This window comes from Larimichthys crocea, chromosome VI, assembly GCF_000972845.2.
Source record: "Larimichthys crocea isolate SSNF chromosome VI, L_crocea_2.0, whole genome shotgun sequence".
Taxonomy (NCBI): Eukaryota; Metazoa; Chordata; class Actinopteri; family Sciaenidae; genus Larimichthys; species Larimichthys crocea.
The window spans coordinates 11,367,301-11,386,424 of NC_040016.1; the positions used below are offsets into that span (position 1 = coordinate 11,367,301).

Below are 19,124 nucleotides of genomic sequence, written 5' to 3' on the forward strand. Positions count from 1 at the left end.
CCACCCAGATGGGTGATATTAGGCTGCGATCTCTTTTATATGCGGATGATGTTGTCCTTTAGGCTTTATCAAGCTGCTTGGTTCAGGTTAAGAGGAGTCAGTATCCAAGTAGAAGAATTCAGGTACCTTTATTCATGAGAGATGGTAAAAAAGATTGTAAGATTGACCGCTGTTTTAGGAGTACTGGTTGTAGCAATGCAGGCTTTGTATCTGATTGTAGTAGTAAAATCAGAGCTGAGCAATAAAGCAAAGCTCTGAATCTCAGCTCCTACTCTCACCTGGAGTCACAATCTCTGAAACAATGAGTTTGTGGATACAGTCAGTTGAGATGAGGTTCCTGGGATAACTCTATTTGATAGCATGAGTCGCTCTGAGATTTGCGAGGACCTTGGTATTGAGCTGACGCTCCTTCGCATTGACAGGAGCAATATAATGTGGTTGGGGAACTGAATAATAATGCCTCCTGGCTGCCTACCTTAAGAGTTGTTCAAAACATGATTGCCTAGACGGGGATGCAAAGGTAGGCTTAGGAAACACTACTGGGATTACATCTCCCAACTGGCCCAGTCCTTCGTTTTTTCTCAGGAGGAGCTTGAGGAATCTACTGGGGAGAAAGGCTGTTGCCCAGAATTCGTTATACAGAAATGGATGGATGTTACTGTTGTTTAAATGTCTTCTTGTTTTGACACATTTTTCTGTTGTGAATTCTATGCTAAGGTGTCCTCTGTTTGCCCTTGTTTCCACAGATAACCAAGCAACAACTTCAGCAGACCAAGGATCGTTTCCAGGCCTTCCTCAATGGAGACACACAAATTGTGGCTGATGAGGCATTCATCAACGCTGTGCAGAGCTACAATGAGGTACCAACACACCATAACCATAGCAGCACAGTCACAGTCAGAACCATTTTGTTATCCGAGCACAGGACCTTGATGCATTCAAATGAATCACAGAGAGTGTTGTGCTATAGTTACGGACGTCATTCATATCAGAAATGTAAAAATGTAGCTGAATATTCATTTTCTGTTAATAACTAAAACCACAAACGACTAGCTTTTATTCTTAAAAGTGAGCAGCGATACACACTCTACTCTTGCTATTCCATGTCGAATGTTTGTATTCAGAAGGCTGAGTGGTAAAATGGTGGCTGAAGCTTTTCACTGCACAGATTATGAGTCAGAGCATGTGGCTGACACAGCTATCTTTTCCAACCTCAGTATTCAATACGCAGATGAAAAAGTCATTATCACCGTGCATATAGTATAGAAAAGTTAATTACCAGACGATCTCTTTAGGATGTGATAGCTGACCAGGAATTTAGTTTATTTATTAATGTTAATGTGAAATATGTTACAATTAAACAGTTAAAAGCTTTAAAATATTTATCTTGTATTACATAATGCTCACTCACATACTGCAACGTCTTATCTAACCATCATCAGTGTTATACCACTAGAAGTAGATGTCCTACAGTATATAATATCATCTGATATTTTTGGTCCTATAATGATTGTGGCTGTTGGCTGTTTATTACTGTACTTGTGTGGCTAAGAGCTTGTGTATGATACCCGAACACTTCAACATCCTGTGAAATGTAACCTAAATGGAAACACTTAAAATCAATACAGCTCCTGCCTTGTTTTAAGTGTGAATGATGGCAAACTTTTTTTTCTGGTTGTTTTATAACTTCAACATTTTTGCACTATGTGCATGTATAACGTGAAAGTACAGTACTAAAGTACATGTTTCCTCTTGGGTTATTTAGCACATTGTCTGCAGTGTGTAGATCTTTTTTCACTTTATTTAAAAAATAGTCTTAAAATAAAATAATTTCCCACTTAAACTGGCACGTGTATTGAAATGGTGAGGGCCACTATTATTAGCTAACTTATGGATGATCACAGGTTGCTTTGTGTACTGTATTTGGTGAAAATGTCTAAATGAGATACCAAAGATTGAGTTAACCTCTTAATAATTTCAGCCTGTAAACCTTTGTTATCCACTGATACATGCACCAAGTGACAAGGGCGATGTAGCACTGTACTGCAATGTTTCAGCACAGTAGTCACTGCTTTTTAGCCATAATGGATGCTAAGAACAAAATGTGACTGTCAGAGTGACAAAGCAGTCAGCTCTGATGGTTACTTTGCTTGATGCTGTGACAATATAGCCTCGCCTGTCTCTGTCCCTGTTAGCCTGTCATTAGCAGGAGACAGCATGCATCCATGCTGAGTCACAGTCTTGTGTATATGCCTCGGATTTTTCAATTCAAAATCAACAAAAATGGTTTCATGGTTTTCTTTTTCGCATGGAGATAGACATTTATTGTTTGAAGTAGACAGGCTATTCTCTCTGTACTCTATCGTAAATGAGTCTATTCAGGAAACTTCCAGACTTATTATTTAAAACAAAAAGTTCTTCTTTTTATGGATTTCTTACATAACTGTAATTAGTGACATTGGTCTCCCACAATGTAGGTGTTCCTAAAGAGTGACCGTGTGGCTAAAATGGTCCAGAGCGGCGGCTTCTCAGCCAATGATTTCAGGGAAGTGTTCAAGAGGCACATCGAGAAGCGCGTCCGCAGCCTCCCAGAGATCGACGGCCTGAGCAAGGAGACGGTGCTCAGCTCCTGGATGGCCAAGTTTGACACCATCTACCGCGGTGACGAGGATCCACGCAAGGCGCAGCAACGCATGACTGCCAGCGCGGCCTCTGAGCTGATCCTGAGCAAGGACCAGCTGTACGAGATGTTCCAGAATATCCTCGGCATCAAAAAGTTTGAGCACCAGCTGCTTTATCAAGCCTGTCAGGTAAGATAGTGTCAGAAAGTTTCATGCTTGGCCCAAATACTAAAGTGTCAGCAAAGTATTGCTTCAGTTTTTAGAATTTTTGGATTGGTAGGGGCACCATGATGACCTTATTTTCACACATATAATTGTTCTAAACTGTTAGAACTGTACAATGTATATTATTATCAATGTCAAATGTTTAAATATTGAGAATACTAAATGTTTTCCTATCATTTTTTTAATATTGTTAACACTGGGTTTAAGTTTCTCTTTATTCTGCAGGCATGGGTTTAGTCGATTAATCACTTTGTGAATAACTTTTTTCTCTTTAATGACTTTATAATTTGAAAAAAAACAACATCATCAACAGACATTTGAAGGCATCACTGTGTGCTATGAACCGTGATGGGTATTTTTGCCCCCCTGGCGTTAAGTCCGAAGGCTCAAATCTCTTTTCTGACCACGTCTCACAATTCATCAAATGAGACAGACTATTGAAATGAAAAAAACAAAACAAACAAACAGCCAATGGTCTGAAAAAACTCTTTGGCCCAACTGTGAAGACACATTATTCTAGTCTAACTGAATAAAACAACTGAGTTACATTATGGCTATAGAATGATCAGACTTGTAATAAATATTCCATGAAAAGAGAAGTTTCATCAGACAACTGCTCAAAAAAAAAAATCCATTATCATTTAGTCTAGTTTAATGACTAGATGAATAATTATAATGACTATTTAATGACTCTATGTGCATGTCTCTGTGTTATTATTTGCCACAGACAAGATGCCATTGTTGTCTATGGCGTTGAATAGACATATTTAATGTCTCCACAAGATATACAGTATCTCCTGATACCAGGCCAGCGATACTTCATTGTAGGGGAGATATGTTGGGATTGAAGGTGGATAATAGTGTACACTGGGGTGCTTGTGCAGACATAACTCTCCCTTCCATGCTGCCTTTACTGCTTTACTGCTCTCTATGGGAATGCTGAAAGCAACACTAATGTATTCTTTCTTCAGGAGCTTGATTAAAAGTCGTATCACGACAGGATTTGGAGGAGGGCACTGACACAGTTACATCTGCTCATCATTCAATGCATGAAAAACATACCTCTTCATTTCATTTAGATCAAATGGATACATCTCTTGGAAGCCATTGAGTTATAAAATGCTGCATTTCTTTGGACCAGGTGGACCTTCCTTTAACGTTTGCTAATGTATAAATCTGCACAGGTGGCACGAGGTGCTGTTAAACAAATTAGATTGTTCAAATATCTTGGTTGGCAAATTTAATATAGGCTCTGTTCTGCAGTGTTCATTTGTTAGATGCTTTAAAAGCTGAGGTACATTGCATTGCCATAGCCTTCAAATCCAGTGTGCATTTTCCTCCCAAGCCTTTGAAGATGCTTAACCTAGTTTTTTTTTTATGTGCTGGCAGCAGAGCTGTTAATATAGGGTCAGAAATCGGCATGCAGAACACAATACCATATCCCTGAACAGAGCCTACTGCAGAGCTGTAGAAGAACATTCAAACAATACACCATCACAAAGGCAAAATATGCTGAAGAAATGTGTGTGTACAGCTTCATACTGTGGTGTAATACTTCCTTTTGATCATAGATAGGTGAAAATGGCAAATGGATTCAGATCATGAAAAGGGACAGGTTTGTTTTTAATTGATAACTCATAGATACAAAAGATTGATCAGAGATCAGATTATTAAAATATCAGTTTTCACTGCAGCTGCTTTTCCAGCTGTCCTTTCCTTTGCTGTAATAATGAATATATCAGTCTGTACTTATGTTGACTTTAAGCACCTCCTCAGTAAGCAACCAGCAGCCATATACTGCCCTCTACTAAATAATAAAATCCTCACTAAAAAAGGAGACATGGCAATCCAGTCAGCATGGCTCAGGGCTGCTGGGATTTGATGAAAGATTTTCATGGATTGGCTGGGATTCAGAGGCCATCAAATTTTTAGCTGTTATCACTAGGGATTTACATTTTTTGCAGTTACATCCAAATAGTAGAAAGGAAGCACTGGTCTATTTCTGTCTCATGTAAGAGCAGCCCCTGGAAATGACTAACAGACTGATTAGACTAGTAAGGCCAGTGGCTGTGCCAACCAGACTCTGAGCACGCTCCACTCCCTGATGGCTGCACAGTTATTTAGCTTCTGTGACACCAAGCATAACCAAACAACTGTACGAAAATGTGTTTGGCCTCGAGCAGTTTGTGAACCATAATTGGTTAAGAATATTTATAGAACAACTGTTAATGTCTATAATGTGGTATGGTTTGGATTTTATTTTTAGATAAAGTAAAACAGCTGTGACAGAAATACTATGTATCTGCAGAGAGCAGTACATGAAAATATCTCAAATACTCTCACCACAATGACTTTGCTAAACACACATTTTGCTGAAAATACAGCACATCCTGAATAGTGCACACCAGGCACTGCATGACATTTAACAGGTTCCTGGTAAACTTTGTCAAATGATTTATGATCTTTATTAAGACATATTTTCTAAGCCATCGCGTGTTCTGTAGGCGATGAAAGACAAAAGGAAAGATTTCACAGTAACTCTAACATTTCAATTTTCTCAAAATTACCTTGCTGGTGCTTCACAGGGAAAAAACAGGGTTTATTTTATAACATATCTTATAGTTTAATTTGCTCTTTTGATACCGTGGGTGTTAAGATCTTTGTTTTAATAATTTACAGTAAGGGAAGCATTTATTTTGCAGAATCTTTTCAATTACTTTTATATGATTATCACATCTGGAAGCCAATAAGCTAAACACACAACATTACCATGTTTTATGTTTACATGTTTACTGCAGAGTACTATTAATCAATGCTGCATTCATCACAGTTACCAGCTTGTACTTCTGGTGATCTAACAAATGTAAATTTAAGATTCATTGTTCATTTAGCTCTGTTTTGGTCTCCATCAACCCAGAGAAAACTACCTGGGTTTTAACGTTAGTCTTGTTCACGTAAGTTACTCCATGATAATGATCAGACACACAAACATTAGGGGCAAATAATAAAAGCTGTTATCCAGATGCAAGTGTGTATTGTTGTGTTGTCCCAGACGCCGTATATCTGTCCAGAATTTTTCCTCAAGGCGCACCGCTCTGAGCTTCTCTTCTTATTCACTAGAAATGTTGGGTATTAACCTCAATCTCCTGTCAGTGTCTCTGATATCAAGAAACTAATTACTTCATTTTAAGACCAGCTTAACTCACAACCTAGTAACAGGTAGTTTTCATTTTATCCCTAAAATTAATGTTGGGGACGTTGCATGACGAAGTAACAGTGTAACGTAGAGCGTAAAGACGATACCGATGGTGTTCCTTTACTGCTCCAGTTACTCACCAGCTCTGATCTAGCCTTTCACTTTGCACAGTCATTTGTTCAGTGTTTATATCAAACATAATGATTGATGTAGGTTTGAAAAGCTTTTAGTAAAACTAAGATGAACCATCTTTTATTAAATAAGGTGATGTTTTAATTTTGTTCTTCCAAAGTGCATTTTAAAACCAAACTATATTCACTTAAATGTGACATGGCAACGTAATTCATCAAATCCTCAGAAAACAGTGAATATTTATAGAATATAAATTACAGAAACAAAAATAATTGATTCATTTCCTGTCTATCCACTGATCGTTGTAGTACTGTTAGCACCGCTTACAGATTCTCATGCTGAGGTGTTTTAACCTTGATATCTACTCACACCAGTGGACTCGCACTAACTAAAATTATTCCGTAATCTCAAGTGGTTGATTAAATTACCTAAGCCTGGGAGTCAAAGTAAGGCACAAGCAACTCAGAATGAGTCTTGCCCCCCCACAGAGCTGTGAATCGTGGCCAGTAGGCCTCCCAGACTGCCCGACCAAATTAGTTTCCCCTCATACAGGCTTTGCAGGAGACCCCTCCTTTCCCGCTTAAATTTGTCTTGTCAACTGTTAGTTGGGAAACGAGGCCTGAGCTCTTGCAGGTTTTAGCCTGTAGCTCGTATAATTGCGTAATGGAGCCTCTTCACTGCACACAGGACTGGGAGAGGATGAAAGCATTCACCACGCCTGCCCAGCCACCTCTAAACTGAAAGAGCAGTGGTGCTGAAACGCAGGTTGAAGCTTGACTGCACCGGCATGGTTCAGAATCTGGACAATGTTTATTATAGGAAAAAGGTGTTAGTGCTTGATAGGGATATCATAGCTCGACTATACTAAGAAAAAAATGCCCCTGATTCTGTAAAAATGATGTGAAAAATCTGCCAATAAGAATGAAACAATTGCCTGATTATACAGACAGCAGACATGGTGCAACATTAAAATTTATTACAACTTTTGTTGGACTCGAGTCCAATATCTACTCACCTTCCAGCTCTGTTTAAGTTTCTACGAGCTCCTGGAGGAAATATTTGTCTATGTTGCTGCTATGTGCTTCAATATGTTCATCGGCTAGTTGCTACGTTTGTCTGTATGCCATGGTAAAGTGCAGCATACTGGCTTTATCTGAGGTTTTTCTCTGAAAACAGCTGCCTGCTGCATGCGGAAATGAAGCTGAAAGACACTTGCTGTAGAGCTGTAGCTGTAGAGTCAGGTGATAATGTTCCCCTGTGAGTGATCGTTTCATATTACACCCTCATAACCCAATATAAAATAATGATTAGGGCAGCTTTAATCAAGATTAAAGGACAAAATGCGGCACACCAGACTGTAGAAACCTTATCTTAATTGTACTGTTAGTTAAGATGTTATGATTGTGATTTTTTTTTTTTTTTAGCCCACTAACACTCATGAGCATATTTTCCAATTAGCATGCCTCGCATGTCGCTACACTCACACATGAGAAGCTTTTTTTCTCACACTGCGCACATTTTTTTTTTTTTACACAAACAGATAAAACACACGTACAGACACACAGTCGCACACAGCAAGTCTAAATATAGACCAGCTGCTTCGGCTCCTCCAGGTCCCATCCAGCTCAGATGGAGCTGCCCGCCCAGTCTTTGTTCTCCACAAGAAACCGCCCCTGCCTGAGTGTGCTGTCTGCTGCTAATGTCCCAGCATCCACCTGCGAATCTGTCATCAGCTGTGCTGTTAACTACCCACCTGTTTCTGCTCCATCACCTTTGACCTGCTGTCAGCTTGGCTAACACTGAGGAATTGTCGCCTTTATTTTGCTGCGGTGCCGCTGTCAGCTCCAGTAACATAGAGTGAAACTTACCTTTTAGCCAGTCTTATTTTATACGAGATTGCCTGTCCACCTATATCGTGCCTGTGGGCCATTGACAACAGTGACCTTTCAGTGGTTGTTGGCCTGATAAGATTGGGGTGCTGTGGGGCTCAGCAGGGAGTGTTAACACAGACACTGACCTCCAGCTCTACTTCCTCCCACAGCCAGCACTGCCTTTGCTTTTCACTGCTGTCAAGAGAGAGATGGGAGTAATAGAAGAAAGTAGCCCATCCCCCTTCACATCACATGCTTCAGAGTCACTCCTTTTCATGCTAGCCATTTTGCAGATGAGTTGCAATCTGCACATAGTTATAATGACCAATATTATCTGCTGCTGCAGTATTCACTTATGAAATATTGCTGAGGATTTTGCAGTCTTGAGAATTTGCCCGGGCACATGGATTCAGGTCTGTCATGTTTTTGAGGAAAGGGTAGGCACACAGTAAAAATGCAGTGTCAGACAGCGGCATGGCCAGGATGCTGGATTTTCTAGAGTTCTTTTGGGAGCGCACGAGTCAGATGTCGCTGGCACCGCAGTCCAACAGTGCCCGGAGCTCTGAGTGTTTTGACAGGCAGCAAAGGATCGCCGGCAGCAGTGGGGAAAAAAAGCAGTTGAAGCACAGCTCAAGCAAAAATGCAATCAGTATCAGTCACGGTTATGGTTGTGGATGAATTTGGTTTTCTGCTATCGGAGATGACAATGAAAAAAAAAGAAAATAATTGCTCACCACTCTGTCACTGTGTGGCAGAACAGTACAGAGTACCACTGTGCTGCAAGTGCAGACATTCTGCTGCAGCTGGTGGCGAAGTCTGATTATGTGCTCTACTAAACAGGAACTCTGGGTTATGTAGCTGGGTGGCTGTTTAGTGGCCAACGCTGGTAACACACTAGACCTATTTAAGATGCCATCTGGCTGACATCATTTCATAATGTGCACATCAGTAAACAGAATCAATAGCAGAAACAGGTAATGATGGAGGGTGTCAGACCACCTTATCCGTGTCACTCTTTTCCACGTCTAGTTGCTTGACCCCAGTCCCAGCTGTGCAGCGCCTTTTTTTTTTTTGTGCCCCCCCTCCCTCCTCTGCCCTGCCCTGCTGTAAACGGCTCATTCTCTCTTAAAAAGGATTGCTGGAAGGGGCAGAGAATCAATATGGTAAAGCCTGAAAGACAAGGCCAGTTAATGTAATAGGAGTGGGTGAAATACCATAGGGCTAAGAGAGGTCAGCTCTGGCATGCATCCCAGAAGCAGGAGAGCGTCTAGAGAAGTTTAGAGCACTGTACCACAAATAGATCCCGATATATGAAACCAAATGGATCTGATAAAAATCAAAATGCTGTATACGCCAGACATATTGGACTAGATTGCCTTCATCAGTGCAACATCTCAGGTTGTTTCCAGGTTTTCCTAGACTCCAGTTTTTACATAATGTGGATACAGAAATGTACAATATACAAATGATTATTAAATTAAAATGTACAATATTAGTACTAAAAACTGAGATTCAACTTTTTTTTTTTTTTTTACCCATTTCTCAGGATGAAAGATTACATTTGCTGGCACTGAAACTCAAACTGGTCTGCACCCCGCTGTGTGTGCATTCTCAAAGTGATAAAATCTACAACACAGAAAACTCGTAAATTATAAATAAGTGGGTGGCTTTCAGAAACCAAGTTGTCAAATAATATATATATATTTTTTTACAGCCAATATTGTCGCTAACAAATATGCTTCTTTGACACATTTTTATTCCAAACATTTGTTTTGTGACTTTGTCACTATAAAAAGGACAAACTGAAATATGTGCTCTATCCGTGAGAACTACGGCATTGTATTTTCCACAAGTTTTGAAATACAGGACTTGTAAAATGCAAGGATTTTACCACCGTACAGTATATATATATATATATTTCTTTCTTTTCTTCACTGAATGCTTGTAAAACAGCAGTGTGGAGAGGTTTGGACTCCCCAGGTACAATTTTGCTGCAGATATGTCTCAATTAGGCCTCATAGAGAAAATGGTGGTGACTGGTGAGTCACAACATCGCATTTGACAAGAATGAGCCATTTTGGCTGTGAGAATAACTCGTGAAGCAAAGCGCAAGAGAGAGACATCAGCCCTTAGTCCTCTATTTCCTTGTGTCAGCTAATATAAAACTCTCATTCATTATTGATGTGAAAGAGCCATGAATTTCTCTGCTTTTCAGGCTAACAGATGTCAGGCATCTTTGCCCCAAAGCGGATATTGTCCTATGCAGGCGGTTTTCAAACATTTTGAAGAAATTACATTAACACTGGGTTATGTCTCAATGTGCCAACGGTTTTAAAATGGCTCATTCAAGTCAAGTTTTTTTTTTATATCACTGTAAATGTATTTGAATTGTCGTAATTCATAGATATGATCTTTATTTTCACTGCCCTCCTTTCAGCTCGACCATTTCAGAGAGCTGAATTTTCATTCTGACGATTAAAAACAACATGAAAAGAAAAAATTCCAAACACTGGACTTCCAAAAAGACTCTCTCGCCCGTCTCTATGGTGATGGCAGCATGGTTCCTATGAGGGAGTGATGAATTTCTTTTTGATTTTGTTCTATTCATGTGTGCTGCCACACCATGCTGCTATGATTGCAGCCCGTTAGGACAAACTGGAGCTCTAATTAGCCTTTTTATGCCCTACCATTCATCATTATTGCCAGTCTGCATGAGCTCCTTTTGGATTGCATGGTCACATTTGCGTCAGTCCATTTTTTAATATGTTCTAGCTTCGATATCATTATATATGATATCTCACAGTTTGCATTAAAGGAGAGCTCCTCTGAATTTACACATTAAAGTCTGATAACGGGTCTTAGGGAGTTCTAGTGCATATGTGATAAAAGTTTAAAGCCTCTATGGCTTAGGGTGTGCTACAGCTTAGCTAATTACTTAAGTCATTTTTCTATTGTAATTAATCTAGACTGTTTATTATCATCAAGCTAACTAGTCAGGATGACAGATTGTCCATCCATCCTTCCTTTGTACCAGCTGATTTCTGTGCAGGTCACAGAAATCAGTCAACCCAGCATGAGCAGGGTGAATAATCAGGATGTACATTTATTCAATCTGTACCATTAAAAAATACATCATAACAAAACTGCAAGATGCATCATGCAATCCACAATATACTGAATGTAAATAACATTTACGTGTCTCATCGTTCATGGTAAGATAAATGACAATGGAAGGTCTGGGTGACCTTTGACACGGACCCCTGGCCATATTTAAGTATTGCTGGGCTCTCAGTGTGACCTTATTGACCTGCTCCTCTGTTTTTTATCAATAGTTGGACAACCTGGATGAGCAGGCTGCGCAGATCAGAAGAGAGTTGGATGGTCGTCTTCAGATGGCAGACCAGATTGCCAGGGTGAGTCAGACTCCGCGGGGGGGCTCAGATTGTTTTTAATATGCTTTGTTATATAGTTAATATGTCACTAATATGGTTTAACTTGTGTAAACATCAGAGTGGAAGCTTCTACTCACAGTTTGTACTGTTTTAAAGAATATATGTTTATTCATTTCACTGTATTTCTCTTCATCATGCATCATTTGAAAAAGAGGCACTAATCTTGCTTTTCTGTTTTTCTCAACAGGGTGGCAAGTTCCCCAAATTTGTATCTAAAGAGATGGAGGCCATGTACATCGAGGAGCTCAAGTCCTCAGTGAATCAGCTGATGGCCAATCTGGAGAGCATGCCTGTGTCCAAGGGTGGGGAGTTCAAACTCCAGAAACTGAAACGGGGTCACAACACCTCCATCATCGACATGGGCCAGGAGGACGAAAACACACTGTCCAAGTCTGATGTTGTTCTGTCCTTTACTTTGGAGGTACAGTATTTTGGGAATGAGGCTAGATATAAATGTATAATCAAAAGTTTTCATAAAGGATTTCAAACTATAGCCAGTTGGAGGAAACCTTATCCCATTAGAATACCTAAACTCAGTGCAGAACTACATCTGCCGAAACCAGAACTCATAAATCAGAGCTGTCATCGACTACTTGTCTGCTTGAGACTAAGTATAGAAACAGACAGCAGACCTGTTCAGGAGGTTGAACAGACGCTATGTGAGGAACAGACTGACACACACACACACACACACACACACACACACAAAATCCTTTTACCTGCTCCTTAACGGCGGAACGTGACTCATCTTGTTATCAGCTCGTCTGAGATGAGCTATCACCACCTAACGGGGAGCAATCGCACCTCATTCCTTATGATGCAGTGCTATTTCAGGAAGCACATAATGCATGAAAAATATGACACTGTTTTCTCTGTTTCTTCACACAGAATTGGGCATGCCATTATGGAACATGAATGCAGAAATTATTTGCACAATAGCGGCAATTAGCTATTTGTGTGAGGTGGTAATTCCACAGTGCTTTGGTTAAGCCTCATTTTTCAAGTCTGTTTACTCTCCAAGTGGTTGGCTGCAGCAGCTGCCAGAAATCCCTCAGCAACAAACCAGAAAAATATTTAGAGAATCAAGTTGGAATCAGCTGTAATGTAGAACAAGTCCTTTAGCAATGTCGATCTCTGTGGGATAACAACATGAAAATATTACTATGACAATGATGTTCAGAGATACTTACATGTCCTGGGTGAATTTTGTAGTCTGTAGTTTAGGCAATGTTTTTACTGGTGTGTTTCAGACGAGCATGGATCTATAGGATGACTGGACTGATAAACGATATATGAAGACCGACAGAGGAATAAAATATATTGGGACCATGAAGAGATCAGTGGAATCCTGACAGCACATTTCTGCCCTCCAATGCCCACTAGGAATTTACAGCTACAATATAATAGTAATAGTGTTAGTACTATATTGTATTCACTGGCCGATTAAAGACTACATATAAGATTTGACGTGGTAGCATTTTCGATTATAGAGGATCGTACTTTGCAAGGACTGCTGTAATTTTTATTGGCTGTTTTAGTAGAAAATCTGCTAAAAATCGATATTTTAATAATATGAGGGCGCCGGCTGCAAGTTTAAATAGTGATTGTGGCTGGGGTTTGAAATATTTTTCAAACTGATAAGATTTGCCACCTTCTCGTCTCCTTTATGGTCTCTTTCAAAAGTTGAGTCACTCCCCGTCTACAACTTTCACTGAGGTGTCTGTGCTTCCTAGGTGGTGATCATGGAAGTGCAGGGGCTGAAGTCTCTGGCTCCCAACAGGATTGTTTACTGCACCATGGAGGTGGAGGGAGGCGAGAAACTCCAGACTGACCAAGCAGAAGCATCCAAGCCAACGTAAGGGCCTGACCATGCATGGGCACTTTCTTTTTCTCAATGTGTTTAAACTGTATAAATCATCCATGCCACATTGTTAGTAGAATTTTCAGTCTACTACTGTTAAAATCAACCCATGTTCCAGACTTTTCTTAAGACTGGAAAAACAAAACGTCTAGCTCCTTACAAGGAAATGAAACATCCATGTGCATACAGATGCAAGGCATATGAGTATGCAGTTACTCATTTTAAATATTTGTTCTTGCAAAAAATATCAGAATCAATTCCGTCAGCTGTCTATGTTTGTGTTTGGCAGCCGTGGCTGAACTCCATCTCAGCCAATTTTGAATCAAATTAGTGCTTTCAGTTCTGTTGTTCAGACTTCAGTACTGTTCATATTAAATATCTTCTTTTTAAAACATTTTTACCAGCAGAGTCACTTCAGCCTAGCATATAGCATCATGTATGAGGTATTTAGAGATAGCTAAATGTCAACTTGACATGAGCATGCAGCCTAAAAAACATTTGATGTCAAATTTGATGTATCTTTATTATTTGTAACGTGGACGGATAATAAGCACAAATGTTTCAGCTGATGCCTTCCTCCGTGTGCGGTCAGAGCATATTTGACTTTGAGTGTATCAGAATATATTTCCTTAAATACCTTAAATACCGTAATCTTATCCACAGTCAGTGATTCTACTACAGGATGTAACTTACAGGCTCTGAACAGAAAAAAACATTTCTAATTATCTATTTTATCCAATATCAATATTTCTTTTATTGATCTTTGATGCCTGCTTTGAATTGATTTAGATGCCCTGAGTAGAATTCACTGGCAGGAAAATTCAGAAAACCTACATTGCTGAACTCTTGTAGGCAGATATTCCCAGTGCTCACACTTGAACAAAACTTTTCTTTGAAATGAATGGTCAGAATTCACCTTTACCTAAAATGTGCACTTTAGATGTAATGAACATTTGGTGGTGTTGTATTGTGATGAACCATAACTGCCTAAACCGACTAAAGCAGCTTGAGTCGTTCATGATTCACAGCTGAACCCAAAAAACCTTTTTGACTGGATGATTTCTGACTCAGCCGATCAAGGTGTGAAAGCGTCTTGTCAAATCCCACAGTATGTCGACGAAGAAATCAAACGGCACCGTTTGTAAATCTCTTCCCTTCCTTTGAGGATACGGTTTGCACAAATCCCCAAATACTTTGCTACCTTGCTTCTTGTTAGGCTAGATCAGTTTCACATTAATGGCGATGTCCTTTTGCAGGCAAATTAATCTTCTAATAAATATATCTACCTTTTTTTGTCATCTAATTAACCAGTATTGTACAGGAGACACAAGATACAAGAGAAAATGTCCATGAAACATTCATGCAAATACAAGCTATTTTAAGACCCAAATGTCTTCCTCTGATCTCCTTAATTCAAGAGCCATTTTATGAAGTGAGTATGAGAGAGATGGAGGGACATGAATGAGAGAAGGGATTAGAGGAGAACAAGGAGAGGCTAATATGTGTGTGTGTGTGTGTGGGTGGGTGGCTACGTGCACACACATGAGACACATGTACTATTGTACATACAATACGACTGCAGGTTATTTGCATACACTAATTGCCTGTAGTCGGTAACTTGTGGTTGACGTTACCATGAGAATTATTTACTCTTGTAATTCTGCTGTTTATTTTGTCATTTGACCCACATGAGCACACGCAGGGTCTCACACATTTTGCAGAAAGAGCTGTCGGAGCACAGCGCTGTCACATCCATTAATAGACCTTAGATTGATCCACAAGGTCACCTTCATGCTAGCACAATGCTTCCCCTCTGAAATCAACATAGCTCGCTCCCTCAGCGTCAGTGAGCAGCCTTTCCGCTCTGCGCATGTCGGAGCTGCAGCGTCTTTGTGTACATTAAGTTGCAATTAATTATGAATGCTCGGAATGGTTACAAGGGAACGAGCTTCTGAAAGGCTGGAAACTGACACACTGTCCTTCACACCTCACTACGGAGAGAGAAAATTCAGGCATTTACATTATGTCAGAACATGTTGGCAGCCCCAGATGGCAGCGAGAAGTGACAAACGCCCATATACATTGTATAACATGATTACAGCAAACTCCATTTTCCCTGCCTTCTCTTTGTGCGTCTCGTTTAATCCTCTGTGCTCGCGGAGGCATAGCCGCTGATGAGGTTTAGCCATTATTAGGTTACAACAAACAATACTCACATGCCCACATGTACATTGGAAGCATCATTGGCTGCTTTAATCCTTCCTCCTGTCCATACCTCTTAAAGCAATTTCAATGGAAGAGGCAGGGGGAGAAAATCAGTCCTGCGCAAAGATTCAGCACTCTGAGTTAGACATAATACGCAGGTATCTTGCAAAGTTTAGAGCCTGAAGCCTTGTATTAGCTTCGGCTGAACTTTGAAAGCTTCCTTTACAGACATGCATATCAGATGTCTGAATAAAGAGCTTGAATGTAACCCATGTAGCGTGGTGTGTGAAACTAAACTATGACTAATTTTCTTTTAATGTAGTTTTAATTTGTTTTTTTATGCTAAGGTACCTCTGCGTTTAATAGATTCTCTATAGATAAACTGTGTTGCTTTTGAGATATGCCTGTGGATAAGATTTGAATAAACACAATACCCCCGACGGCAGAAGTTAATTTCAGCCAGTCTGTAGCATCTCTCTGTTGCAGAGCCACAAAATAATTTTGGCTGTTAAGATTGTTGTTTTGTTAAATAAAGATTTTGCCAAGTCCGTCTTTAAAGATGTCTGGTATATAAATAGCAGGGTGCATTTATAACAAGCGACAGTGAGACTGTGTGTGTCTTCCAGCCAGTTCCTGCATCATCTTTCCTTTGTGGTAAAAAAGATATACTGTGGTGTGTGTCTGTCTAGAAACAATGCATTGTCTCCCTTCTATTGTATACTGCAACCACTTTCTATCTCAAAATAGACAAACTCTTATTTACTTGATTGCTATATAATTTGCATATTTGATGTAGTTTGCGGAGTTTTTGCTTTCAGTTGGAAAAATGTTGAGAAGGAGCTGAAATCTCTCTTCCAGACTTCAAGGTTTTATCGACAAGTATTCAGTGGTTGTCGGCGATGAAGTCATCGTGTTCGGGATCACTGTGCTATCATGCTGTCATGGAAGCTAACCTCTGGGGTGTCTTGTTGTGTCTTTCAGCTGGGGGACCCAAGGGGACTTCACCACCACACACCCTCTGCCTGCTGTCAAGGTGAAACTGTTTACAGAGAGCACTGGGGTGCTGGCCCTGGAGGACAAAGAACTGGGCAGGGTAACCCTTCTGTTTGTTTTATTTTTACCAGCACAGAAATACTGTGATCAGGTCTCCCATGTCACATAGATAAACACCAAACATATTTCATACAAATTACAACTTCTTTGGATGTTAAAAGTAAACACAGAAAAACCTACGCAGTCACTTGAATGTGATTCAGTTAAAGTTAAATATGAAAGAGAGGTTGTCAAAATGAAAAACAAATCACTGAATTCAGAAGTACTTGGCGAGGGAACAACACATTTTGTTTGTGCTTGTGCTTACAGCAGACGCTTCTCATTTTGATACTTTCGCATTATGCTTGTGTTTGAACAGAACCCGACTGAAATATACTCTCTCTTGTCCGATTTCCAATCTTTGAACATTTCCAATCTTTGAACATTAACTTTGAAAGACTTGAGAAAGCAGAAACCTTTATTAGTTCTCCATCCTGTACTTTCCTGAGGTGTAAGGTTATTGCGATAGACGGTTAAGGAAGGCGGTGTTACGTGTTTGCGTTCGGGCAGCGGCGCCTCAGACGTCCCTGTAGTGACAGTGACCTTGGTTTGTGACAAGGCTCTCTGATCTCCCACTGCAGCAGCGTTGGCAGGAAGGCAGGAAAGCTCTTTAACTCAGCAAAGAGAGATTAGACCTCCTCTTCGGGGAGAGAGAGCGAAGCACTGTTCTGTTTCTCTACCCTGACTCACTTTAGTCTTTCACTTTCAGAAAAAAAAACCAAAAAAAAAACATAATCACCAGCCTTTGCAAACACAAATTGGTGTTTCTGAATGTTGCACAGGATGAGATCAAATATTTATGGAGTCTTGCTTTTTGCTGTCTTTTTTCATTTGAGTGCAGGTTGTCCTCCACCCAACTCCTAACAGCCCCAAGCAGTCAGAACTCCATAAGATGACTGTGACCAAGGCGTGCCCCGACCAAGATCTGAAGATCAAACTGGCCATACGTATGGATAAACCACAGAACATGAAACACTGCGGGTAAGAAATACCCTGCCAAGTACGCCATGTAGTGATGTTCCTGTGTGCCTTTCATTCGCCATGTATTTCTTAGAGAACTACAGCCCGCTCAGCTCCTTGGCCTCATTTCTAGTCACGTTCCATGGAAAAATACTGTGAAGTGCACTACTCCCCCTGGTGGATGCCAGTGTGTAGTTTAGATTTTAATTAGAATGTACCAAAAAAAAACTAATTGAACAGAACATTAATCATGTTTGATTCAATATAATATCCGTTATGCTATTCGTCTGAAAAATTTGGTTCAACTTTTTTCATCTCTTTAGCAAACCACATCTGTTATAGGAAATATAATGAAGTATAATTATATAATAATTTCTGTGCACCAATCAGTGTTCGTTTCGGTTATGACATGTCGACTGGCTTTTGTCTCCTTGTGTGTGGACAATGTTTTGACAGGTATCTGTGGGCTTTTGGCAAGAATGTTTGGAAGCGCTGGAAGAAGCGTTTCTTTGTCCTTGTGCAGGTAGGTCATTATAAAAACAACAACAACAACAAAAAAACGCAGCAATGACCTTCTTCCTTCTCAGTTTTAAAAATATCTTTTAACTCAAGGAGTCATGATATGAAATGCAAGGATACAAATAAGACCTGCTCTCTTCATTTTGTCATTAACATAACTGGTTATTTTATATTTTAAATTCCATTACTCGAGGACAGAATGAAAAAAAACCTTTTTCTCTGGCTTGTTAAAGTGATTGCTAATTGTTTTTGTTGTAGGTGAGTCAGTATACATTCGCCATGTGCAGCTACAGAGAGAAGAAGTCAGAACCGCAGGAGCTTCTCCAGCTGGACGGGTATACCGTGGACTACAGTGACCCCCAGCCAGGTGAGAGGACACGCCTTTATATGAAAACTACAGGTCCACACACATTAGAAAACACTAACTTGTTCCTTAACGTCCTGTTGTTTCAGGCTTGGATGGTGGCAGGGCTTTCTTTAATGCAGTGAAGGAAGGCGACACTGTGATGTTTGCCAGCGATGACGAACAGGACCGCATCCTGTGGGTCCAGGCCATGTATCGCGCCACTGGCCAGTCCCACAAGCCTGTCCCACCCACTCAGGTCCAGAAACTTAACTCCAAAGGGGGTGCCTCAGCCCAGATGGATGCTCCCATTTCTCAGTTCTGTAAGTAGCCTGGAACACAACACGGTCACATAAGCAGAGAGCAGTTTTCATCCACAAAGCAGTGAAAGCTCTAATCCATAAATGTCTCACGCCATGCGCTCCACACTGCAGTCACAAAACGTGCTGGTAGAACTAACACACAAGCACGCACACACATGCCTTGATCTCTCACAGATCCCTCCAGCATCCAATGGACTTCCACTCATTGTCACCACTCCCACAGTGTTTAAAGGTGCAATTCCATGCTATTTCATCAGTCTGTTCAGAACAACCACCAGAAAAAAAAGACTTTCATGCAGCAGCAGGACATGGCGTGCAATCTTT

At 40.3% G+C, this 19,124-nt stretch overlaps 1 protein-coding gene across 14 annotated transcripts in view; it reads left to right on the plus strand.

Moving 5' to 3' along the window:
* cadpsb (Ca2+-dependent activator protein for secretion b) overlaps positions 1–19,124 on the plus strand; it is a 60,337-nt gene that overhangs the window by 13,083 nt on the left and 28,130 nt on the right. For all 14 annotated transcript variants that reach the window (XM_019262501.2, XM_019262498.2, XM_019262497.2 and 11 more), the window contains exons 2-11: positions 747–860; positions 2,478–2,810; positions 11,378–11,458; positions 11,685–11,918; positions 13,231–13,352; positions 16,545–16,656; positions 17,497–17,636; positions 18,072–18,138; positions 18,393–18,501; positions 18,588–18,800. In XM_019262501.2, coding sequence (XP_019118046.1) covers positions 747–860; positions 2,478–2,810; positions 11,378–11,458; positions 11,685–11,918; positions 13,231–13,352; positions 16,545–16,656; positions 17,497–17,636; positions 18,072–18,138; positions 18,393–18,501; positions 18,588–18,800 — 1,525 coding nt within the window. The remainder of the gene's footprint in view (positions 1–746; positions 861–2,477; positions 2,811–11,377; positions 11,459–11,684; positions 11,919–13,230; positions 13,353–16,544; positions 16,657–17,496; positions 17,637–18,071; positions 18,139–18,392; positions 18,502–18,587; positions 18,801–19,124) is intronic.